The sequence below is a fragment of the Terrapene carolina genome, unplaced genomic scaffold, assembly GCF_002925995.2.
Source record: "Terrapene carolina triunguis isolate 2854851 unplaced genomic scaffold, T_m_triunguis-2.0 Scaffold93, whole genome shotgun sequence".
Taxonomy (NCBI): Eukaryota; Metazoa; Chordata; order Testudines; family Emydidae; genus Terrapene; species Terrapene triunguis.
Window position 1 is genome coordinate 8,327,273 of NW_020664444.1, and position 11,288 is coordinate 8,338,560.

At 49.2% G+C, this 11,288-nt stretch overlaps 1 protein-coding gene across 1 annotated transcript; it reads left to right on the plus strand.

Moving 5' to 3' along the window:
- Positions 1 to 7,702: 7,702 nt before the first annotated feature.
- Positions 7,703 to 9,091, plus strand: LOC112110324 (ATP-sensitive inward rectifier potassium channel 12). The gene has a single exon (XM_026650728.1). It carries the CDS (start codon positions 7,703 to 7,705, stop codon positions 9,014 to 9,016), a length of 1,314 nt encoding a protein of 437 aa, XP_026506513.1. The 3' UTR covers positions 9,017 to 9,091.
- Positions 9,092 to 11,288: the final 2,197 nt, after the last annotated feature.

Below are 11,288 nucleotides of genomic sequence, written 5' to 3' on the forward strand. Positions count from 1 at the left end.
CCGGAGCCCGAGCCCGTCCTGCCCCCTGCCCCCCAACTCCCTGCCCTAAGCCCCCTGCCTGCACCCTGCACCCCCCTGCACCCCAACCCCCTGCCCTGAGCCCACAACCCTCCTCTGCCCCAATCCCTTGCCCTGAGCTCCCTGCTGCACCCTGCACCCCTGTGCACCCCAACCCTCTGCCCTGAACCCCCTCCCGCAGTCTGCACCCCTCCTGCACCCCAACCCCCTGCCCTGAGCCCCCTCCCACACACCGCACCCCCTCCCGCACCCCGCACTCCCTCATGCACCCCAACCCCAACCCCCTGCCCCGACCCTGCATACAATTTCCCCACCCAGTTTGCCCACCCCTGGATTAGCTGCACTGGCCACTAGAGAGCGCGGTTCTGCTGCTGAAAACACAGGGGCAAGAGCACTTTTCTGGTTGTCCTGTGAGGGGATTTGCAGGAGGCGCTTCCGTGTGGTCAGCTGACTTTTACCTACGACTGTTATAGGGCGAGTTAGATGACAGGCAGAGGATCCATCCTGTCAAAGCTCCTTTCTCATGGACATGCGAATGAGCTCAACTGACAGCACCGGTTTGGCTGGTTCAGGCAGGGTCTGCATGGTTGGCACAGCTGTGCTAACATCTGGTGGAACAGTCTGTTCCAAACTGACTTCTAAAATGAGGGGTATCTCCCATGTACTAGCCTGTACTACAAAATAGACCCTGAGGTGTCACTCTTGTAAGCGGCAGTATTAAGGGCCATTCTGCAGGACGTGCTCGTGATAATAATACTTAGTACTGGCGCTTTCCATCTTCCACCACCTCACACACTTCAGCTCTAGATCTCAAAACTCTCTTAAAAAGTGCGCGTCATTATCCCTATTGTACAGAGAGGGAAACTGAGGCACGCGAGGGGTTAAGTGATGTTTTCAAGATCACTCCATGGGCCTGGGTCTCACCTACGCTAGGTTTACATCAGTGTGACAGGGTGTGCACCACCCACACCAGACAGGAAGGGGTTCAGACGCAGACATGGGCTCAGTTAGCCCCCTCCTGCTACACCAGCACTGGGTGAGATGGGCCGGGAGGTGGACGTCAAAGAAAGGAGGGATCATTGGGGAGGAGAGCAGACAGGCTGTTCCTGTGTGGGGCTAGAGGTGGGCTGGGGATGGTGGCCCTTTGTTGGAGGCTGGGACTGGCCCTGCCCAGCCTGGCGGTTGGTTTGGTTGAAGCCCAGGAACCTGGAGCTGGATGTTAACACAGGCCGGTGCAGCTGGGGGCCTGCTGGTAAAGAAGGGGGCTGAAAGCTGAGCCTGGCTGGCCTCCTTGAAGTGTCTTGACTGAAGAGCTAAGCCACATCTATAGCTCAGGTGGGCTGAAGAGAATGTGGAGAAACTGAGACAGAGCTGCTGCATCCGTGTCATGCCATGAGGGTGTGCACTGGGATGGCAAGTCTGTTATACATCACTAAATGCAGCAGTGTTACCTCTGATTTACTGGTCTCCTGTGTAAGCGAGAGGAGACGCACGGCTAGCGCGGCCATGGCCAAAGCAGAATTCACCCTAGGGCTCCTAACACCCAACCCTTCGGGATGTAGAAACGCTCTTCTACCCCGTAGATGCGGTGCAAGGTAAGACAGTAAATCCTGTAGGCAGGCTCAGGCAATTATAATTAATGACCTCCTCTGCACCGAACACCTTCTCCAATAGCGCTGGGTGCTCAATAGATTGTAGCATTTACTCCCATTTAAAAACTATAAAATTAACCGATCAGTTGGCAGATTGTTGAGACACTTGGTTGGAAACGGCTCAGCCATGGGGGGTTTTGTTTGGTACAAGGTGGCAGAAGTCATTAGCTTTAAGGTTGGGCTATAACTTGATTTAAACTTGTAAGCAAACATTTCTGCATTCAACATCACTAGCCCTGCGAGGGAGCTAATGTTTCTTCTCTCAGCATTAATATTATGATTCTGTTTTATTTCCTGAGTGCTGACAGTGGTGTCGGCACTGTGCAAAAGACACTGCTTCAGAGAATTTACAATCTAAGGCCCTGATCCGGCAAACCCCTGCTCATTAGCTTAACTTGACTCACCAGGAGTAAACCCATTAAAATTAAGAATGAGTGTAAGGTTTGTGGGGTCAGGTCCTAAATGATCGCTAGTGACTAGTGGAAAGGTTGAGTTTCTTCTCAAGGAAAATTGTGGCAACCACCAGGATGAATGGACTTTGACCAAAAGAGACATGGCTGGTGTCTCCTATTGCATTGATCTTGCAAGGTACTGGGCACTTCAGCCCAATTCACGAAAGATACAAATATCATCCAAATCTGAGAATAACTTGTGCCTTGTCCCCACTGAACGATCTCCCTAACCAAACCCAGGCCCCTAGTCTTCTTATCTGGCGTTGGTCCCTCGTACCCTTTCCACCAAGCCACGTTCTAGGACGGGTGGCCAACCTGTTGCTCCAGAGCCACATGCGGCTCTTCAGAAGTTAATATGCGGCTCCTTGCATAGGCACCGACTCCGGGGCTGGAGCTACAGGTGCCAACTTTCCAGTGTGCTGGGGGGTGCTCACTGCTCAACCCCTGGCTCTGCCACAGGCCCAGCCCCCACTCCACCCCTTCCCGCCCCCTCCCCTGAGCCTGCCATGCCCTCGCTCCTTCTGGCTCCTTCTCAGGCTCAGGTTGGCCACCCCTGTTCTAGGAGTTGCCAATCCACACATTCCCATAACGGGGTCTACACAGGTAGCCAGCTGGTCTGCTCCCCTTTTTCTATATTTGGGGGGCAGCGTGGTAAGGCTCACATCCTGCTGCTCCTCAGTGTCTTGACACCAGCTGGGGAGAAGGCTACTTGCCTTCTCAGGAAAGGCCCCTGTTCCTGCTATTTTCATTTCTCACTGAGCAGGCTGTGCCGTGAGGTGCCCCAGAATGCCCCCCACAGTGGGCTAGGGTTTTATCCAGTGAGTTTGTTCAACTAGGGAACCCCGCAGTCAGCTCCCCCAAAAGCATGAGATTCATGCTGCTTGGCACATACTGTGTTCGCCCATCCCTACCACATCCATCCTGCGTACAGGAAGTGAGTCTCCCATGCCAGCAACGCAGGGTTCACAGGGGTGCAGATGGGCTGGACTGTCCAGAATGCTCAAAGAAAGGAGGGAGGGAGCAATATTCCATTTTGACGGCCAAGTTTCCCTTCAATCAAAGGGACAGTCTCAAAATAATGACACAGCACGTGCCCTTCTAAGAAGGCTGCTTCTGATTGGTACCACTGGAAGAGTTGGAGAAACCTGATTTGCTTTTCACCCATCAAGGGTGTTGCTGACTGTTTTTGCACGTTAGTTAGCTTGAAGCTGGACCTGGTCAGTTTCACTTGTAGGGGCAAATTTTCAAATCCTCATCACCCACAATTAGGGTTGCCACCTGTCCTGGTTTTCCCAGGCTGATCCTTTTTGTGAAGTAGCGTGATGCCCAGGAAACCTGTAAGGGAGCTCAGTACACACTGCCGGCTCTCCAGTTTTATGAGCTCAGGATCATCCCGGATGTCCTGGTTTTTTTACACCTCAGAGGTGGCAGCCCTACCCACAACTGGGGCCAGATTGACAAAAGCATTCAGCTCCCAATTAGGCACCAAAGTATGTGGCCGGATTTTCAAATGTGTTCAGTCCCCAGCAGCTCCCAGTGTCACATTTGTGGCCAGGTTTTCAAAAGAGATCAGTCTCTGATGTCCTGAGCTGTTTTGAAAACCTGGCCCTGATTGTGAGCACTGAGCTGTTTAGAAAAATGCTGGCCACAATCCGTTTCCCTGCCTGTGCTGCAGGCACAAGCACAAGGCTCCACTGTTAAACTGTAAAAAGCGCTCCACTTCACAGTGACATTTTGTTCAATCTTCTTTATACAAAAAGCCCAAGCTAAATGAAGTACTAACCACAGCTAATCAAAACTGTGGGGGCACTTTGTCTGATAAATCCAATTCTGATCCATTTTACTTTCCTTTATTTAGCTGTGGTTTAATTATACCACTAGATGCAATACTGAAGTCTTGGTATTGTTCAGCCTGATGTTGTTTTTTCCTCCCTTTATGAGCATCTTTGACTAATTTTTAATGGCTTGTCTTGAGGCCATTTCTCTTTCTGAGCAGAATTGGATAACAGACAGGGTTTGATTTTCCATTGCGGGATTTCCATGGAATTGTTACATTGGCATAAAACCAGCAGTGGCGAACCAGGGCCCAAATTCTGAAATGTTATTAGCTATTCTTTATGAGTCTTAGCATGGAGGTTTTCTAGTATTTTAATAGCTCCTGAAATGTATAAATAATTAGTAAATACAGCAGCAATAGCTCAATGTAGTAGCCTAATTGACATTTGCTTTAGGTAAAACCCTTTATTACCTGGTATGACGAATACCTACTTCAGCATTTCCTAAAGTGTGGGTGCTTCCCCCTGGGGGGAGACATATCAGACTAGCTGAGGGGCACAGACTAAGTCTCTCCTTTGTTCTCCAGGGTCTCAGTTTTCCTTTAGAAAAAAAAAAAGAGAAAGCCTCTAGCTATTATGGTTGAGAAGAAAACTTTGAAAACGTGACCCAAGTGCGACTGACGCGGTGATGTCTGCCTGAGTCTGCAGGGAGCCTGAAACAGTAGCTCCGTGGTTTGATCTACCATGTTCATTTCAGTGGGCACTAACTTAGATGCCAATGATGATGCTTTAAACACCAGCATTGTTAACTGTCTCACTGCTCATCACAGCATGTAAGCAAGGAGGAGACAGCTCAGATTAGGAAAATCTACACCATCTACTCTGAGTGACCACTCCATTTGTGTAGGCTTTTAACAACACATTAGGATGCTAAAGATGTGTGGGGTTGGGGAGGAGGAGGAGTGTTTGGTTTCGTTTTCCTGGATGGGAGCTCAGCTTTCAGAAGGTTGGGGAATGCTATCTCACTCTATTGACATTTTAAGTAACAATGTAATTAAATATCTTTATCTTTCAGGAAGCAACACTCTTATCTCTGCATCTAACCTGACCCTACATAGGGATGGTTGACGAGGCATTCCTACCCCTATAGTTTTCCATAGACCATGCCCAATGCATGGATGGAAAGGGAGATAGTGAGTGGGATTACATGTTTCCTGTCCAATGGAAGCTGCAATGTGCCATTTTACTGTGTGAAAGAAGGAGAGGAAAATACGGGGCTAGATTCTCCACTCAGTTACATGACCACATTGGCTCCCTGTAATTTAGTGGATGGGAGGCCAGACTGGGAGTTGGAAAGGGGGTTCTAGCCCCAGCTTGTCCACTGGTTTGCTGCTTGGGTAGGTTTCTTCCCTTTTCACTTTCTCCATCTGTAAGCTGCAGATCATGATATTTGGTAAAGCGTTTTGAGACATCTGGAAGATAAGCACCATATCAGAGTTCAGTATTTACAACCAGGTCTATGGACTTATACTGGTATAAGTGAGAGAAGAATCAGACCTGTTATATTGTATGGAATTATTTTAGTAGTATAGTCAGATTTCCTCTTCTTTTCAGAAGCGGTGTGTTATAAGTGTAGGATTTGAGAAGCCAGGAGCTCCTGAGTTCTAATCCCCCTGACACTAACACAGACTCCCTTGGTGACGTTGGCCTGGCTGCCTCAGTTTCCCCAACTGTAAGATAGGTGTAATAATAGTGATGTGATAGGGCTGTTGGAAGGCTTTGTTAAAGATGAAAAGTTCTAGGTGTTGTGATTTAGGCAGAGGAATTTTTTTTTTTTTAAGCATTTTGATGACACTCCCCGGCTATCTCTGTCTGCATTGCAAGGGTTCTCACAGACTGTTCTGATTCTGAACTGCTCCCAACACCTGCAAAGCCCAAGTGGATTGCCTGAGGGTGCCCGCTGAGGATCTGCAGGTTGATAACACTGCAGATGCGTGGTGCCGTGTTTCTTTGGCAAAGCTGGGGTCCAAAACTGGACACCGCAAAATGCAATTCAAAGGAAAACATTGGATCCTTACGAGATGGGTTGATTTAGCCACAGGCAGCTTGCGTCTGGCACTGCTCCTCTCGCGGTGATGCCGGGCCAGCCAACCAATCCCCAGCCTACAATGTGATGGAAAAGGGTGTGCTTGTTACATTGTATCCCCGGGCACCAGGACTGATTGCAGGAATCGACTGGATCGATTGGCCTAGCTGGCCCTGTGAGATAAACACTGACACGTACAGATTGGCCAGCTGAGCTCCATGACATTGGTCCTGTCTCAAGGCATCAGCTGAGCACTGGTGTGTCTGGAGGGAATAGGGGTGTCAGGAAGGATCCCCCACTCCACCTCTCTCTGTGTACTGTATTGCACAATTGGCTAGTGCCCAGCCAGGATCCTCTGTACTGGTCTCTGGCCGGGGCAGGGTGCTGGACTAGACGGCGTGATGAGCTGACGCAGCATGGCAAATCCATGTTGTTGATTAGCAGGAGAGCAAATAGCACCCAGTGATTTTGTGAATGGTGCTGCCCCACCGCCAGCGCCTGTTTGATTGTTGACATGCCCAGTGGATGAGTTGTTAGCACTAACTGCTGCAAGCTCCTTCCGGGACTGATCCGGTCACTGCCTCCCCCGGGGGTCATGTCACTGGGTGCTCTAGGCACTCGGACCCTTGCAGGATTAGACTTTGCTGATACCCACCGTCTCCCTGCGGCCTTCTCAAACCACTCGCACATTACGTTGGCCCGCAACCGCCCCCCTTCCAATTGCTGGGGCTGCCAGGTGGGTTCAGGCAGCTCCCCGTGGATTCCTTTGACCTCACGGGCGCTGGTGCTTGGGAAGTCAGGGGCTTTGTTGCTGTGCTGTGCCTGGGCAGAGAGCGGTCTGGCTCATGAGATGGGAACCGATGGGCTGCTTTTTCAAGGGCACCTCCAGAAAACAGTGTGGGCTAGTGGATAGTGCACTAGACTAGGTCTCAGGAGCGCTGGGTTCTATCCTTAGCTTAGCTGCTGGTGGACCACCCTGTGCCTCAGTTTCCCCATCTGTAACATAGGAATATGATCCTGAGCTCCTTTCTAGAGCACTTTGAGGTCTACTGATCAACAGTGTTATCGAAGAGCTACAGATTATTTATTAATATCTGTGCACACTCATGGAAGAATGCATGCTGGCCTTCGGGCTTCCCTCTCCTCTTCCTCTCTCCAGTACCCTTCCCCCAGAGGCCCCTGTGTGAAAACAGAGAGCACTAGAGGGGAAGAGGCAGTTTTGAAAGAGCCGTCCTCCTGAATCTGCATGCATGCTGACCGGTCTTTGTCCATTTGCATGGCTTAGACTCTCAAACGTCTTCCTAGTTATAGTGCCACTTATGCAGTACAAAGGAGCAGTCTTTTGGACCTCTTAATTTCTCTCTTTGAATTCACTAGGCAAGGCCCAGAATGCCCCTAAGAGCTAGAGTAAGTCACTTCACCCAGCACCGAAATGCAGCCGCCTCTGGGGAGGAGCACACAGCTGTTTTGATACAGCGACACTGCAGAACACATATTTGCTTCCATTTTGCCCTGCTCAGGTTCTGTGTCTGAATGGTAACATGTGTCTTTGTTTTCTCATTGCAGAGTCTCTCACTGGATCTGTTTGGTGAAGTAGCAGCAAAGACTTTGCAGCCTTGGCCTTCTCTTCTGCAACAGCTGTATTTGGGGGGGGAGGGGGGGCAGGGAAGGGGGGAGGGGAACATCAGAAGGAGTCAGGAGACCTTTCACGTTCTCTACATGCTTGACTCAGGGATGAGCACAGGCAGAGTCAACGCATACAGCATAGTATCCTCTGAGGAAGACGGGCTGAGGTTGACCACCATGCCAGGAGTCAACGGCTTTGGGAACGGCAAGATCCACACCAGGAGGAAATGCCGGAACAGGTTCGTGAAGAAGAATGGCCAATGCAATGTTGAGTTCACCAACATGGATGACAAGCCCCAAAGATACATCGCTGACATGTTCACGACGTGCGTCGACATCCGCTGGAGGTACATGTTGTTGCTCTTCTCCCTTGCCTTTCTGGTGTCATGGTTACTATTTGGGCTGATTTTCTGGCTCATTGCACTTGTCCATGGAGACCTAGAAAACCCAGCCGGGGATGACAACTTCAAGCCTTGTGTTCTTCAAGTGAACGGCTTTGTGGCTGCTTTTCTGTTCTCCATTGAAACCCAAACGACGATCGGCTATGGATTCCGCTGCGTGACAGAGGAGTGCCCGCTAGCCGTCTTCATGGTGGTGGTGCAGTCCATTGTGGGGTGTATAATCGACTCCTTCATGATTGGGGCAATCATGGCAAAGATGGCCAGGCCCAAGAAAAGGGCCCAAACGTTACTTTTCAGCCATAATGCTGTCGTGGCCATGAGAGATGGGAAGCTCTGCCTGATGTGGAGAGTTGGGAACCTTCGAAAAAGCCACATAGTGGAAGCCCACGTGAGAGCTCAGTTAATTAAGCCTCGAATCACCGAGGAGGGGGAGTATATCCCCCTCGATCAAATAGACATTGACGTTGGGTTTGACAAAGGCTTGGACCGTATTTTCTTGGTGTCGCCAATCACTATTCTTCATGAAATCAATGAGGAAAGCCCGCTGTTTGGAATTGGCCACCAGGACCTGGAAACAGATGACTTTGAAATTGTGGTGATCCTTGAAGGGATGGTAGAAGCCACAGCCATGACGACACAAGCTCGGAGCTCCTACCTGGCTAGCGAGATCCTGTGGGGCCACCGCTTTGAGCCCGTCCTGTTTGAGGAGAAAAACCAGTACAAAGTAGACTACTCGCACTTCCACAAAACCTACGAGGTGCCGTCAACCCCGCGATGCAGTGCTAAGGACTTGGTGGAGAACAAATTCCTGCTCCCTAGCACCAACTCCTTCTGCTACGAGAATGAGCTTGCCTTCATGAGCCGTGATGAGGAGGAAGAGGAGGAAGAGGATGATGACAGCAGGGGTCTGGATGACCTGAACCCGGACAACAGGCATGAATTTGACAGGCTTCAGGCCACGATAGCACTGGATCAGAGGTCATATAGAAGGGAGTCTGAAATATGACCCAGGGCCCCTTCGCTAACTGTTCTGAGGTTATTTTTCCTCTCATCTCTTCCCCTACCACCTGCTCAAATTATGCAGAACAATGCAAGTGCCATAGGAATGCTTGAGAAATTAGTATTGTTTGTAGTTTTAAGTTTCATTGCAATAACCACTGAACGGTCTGTGATAGGAAACCACAGCAGGCCACAGAGTGTTTTGAACTTCCAGTGTTGATAAAGCTATTAGAAAATGTACTGGAAGCAGATTCAATATGGCGGCACAGCTAAGGGAGAACACTGGGGGTGGGCTATGCAGGAGTATCGTCTTTGCACGCAGAGAGCTGGTGATTTTGTTTTCTTTCACTCTGTGAAAATGAAAGCATTTTCATGAAGCTGAGCTCTGCGAGGTTCGAAAGGAGGCAATATCAGGAAACAGATCCTTTTTTGGTTTCGTTTTTTTTTAACCGAACACAAAAATGATATATATGTCTGGCAGGAGATGTGATTCAGTTGCACAAGACCGACACTTGAAAACATGTACCGTAAAGTACTCCTTTTTTAATTCGGGGGAAGGGAAATGAGGTTTTAATTTGTCAACTTCGTGCTCGGGAGACTGTTTACCAATAATAATAATGTAATAATCCTACATTCAAAATGCGAGTCAATATATTTTTAAAACAAACAAGGCAAGGATGAAGCCGCATGAATTGGTTTAGGGCCGACTCCCAGGGTGCTTAGCAGGCTGCCTCCTGGTTATTGGCTGGCAAAGCTTTGTAACCAGGTCGCAGCACGGGCTGGCTGAAGCCCAGTGGCAGTGAACGCCAGGAGCACAATTACTGGCGACGTAGCACAGGGAATGCTAGACTAGACTCTGGGCTAAACAAACAATTCATAAGAATAATAATTAACACGCCGATGGAAATATTTCTTTGGGGGCTGGGGCGGGATTGGGCGTGGCCGCTGGGTTAACATTTTGGAGCACTGATCTTTTGTTTTTTGCACCTTTGGATGCTCGTTTGGGGTAAATCAGCTCTGCTCCGTTGAGTAGCTAAGGCGCAAGCGTTCTGTTCTGAGTCACTTGCAGTCAGTGGGGTTGTTACTGAGGATGAAATGTGGCCTCACGGGCCAGCCTTTAACTGGTGTAAATCTCATTGACGTCAGATTTACACCAGCTTTAGATCTGACTCCGTATCTCCAGTGGGACCATTCAGAATGTTTATTTTTTTAAAGAATTGAATGGAAGTTCTTGAAGTCAGGTATTTCCCCTTTTTTCAGTGAACCTGATTTCCCCCCTCCCCCCCAAACAATTCAGTTGTTTTAAACATGAAAACCTATGTGCAATATATATTTTTTTTGGTACTTTTGCACAAAGCAAAATTCACAAGGAGTTGGTTGCCCTCCCTCGTATTAGCATCTATTCTATTCTTGAGCATGTTTGTAACTGATGAATTGCCCCGTCATTGGACAGTGCTACGTGCAAAGGCCAAAAAAGGGAACCAATGATTTCCCTGATTCAAACCTTATCTACTCTCAAACCAGGGGTCCCATGCCTTAGAGATGCAAAATTGTTCAGCGGTACCCAGCTTTTCCCCAGCACCAGAATCCCTGCTTTGAATTGTTTCCTAGTCAAGCGCTCTTCCTCCAGCCTTACGGCATGTCATGTGTCGCTCCATATGGGTTCAGCCATGCAGCAAGAGCACAGAACAAATCATATGCAATAAACAGGGCCCACACTGCACACATTACAGGCTATTATTGATTACCGGCTGTTTGTTATTCCAAAAGGCACAAAAGATCATGCCTGTACTTGCGTGGGAGCTTTTGCTCCCAGAGGGAAAGGACATCAGGGGCTCTCCGGCACTGTGCAGAGAAAGAATCCATCTCAAATCAGAATGAAATCATTACCGGGCCTATTACCTGTGTCCCAATGGCCTAAGGTTCATGTGGCCAGCTGTCACTTTCCTACATACTGAACTTCCCAGTGACAGCTAGTGGAGAGCTCAGAAACTCCTGCTCTAAAAATCCAGACTCCTGCCACTTCAAGTAAAGGAGAAACTCTAGTAGCTATTGGCAGTGTAGCGCCTATGACACACAATTGTGCAGCTTTTATTTTAGCCAACAGAGAGCAGTGGTGGGTGCACAGAACCACTAGCCAATTCATTTGCTGTAGCATCCAGATCAGCGAAAGAGGGAATGAAAGGGAGGTGAAGGACCTGAGATATGGTCATCAGCCAAATCATTCATGACCCACACTTAGCTCTTGTTATCTTTCCAGGGCACTGCAAACAGTAATG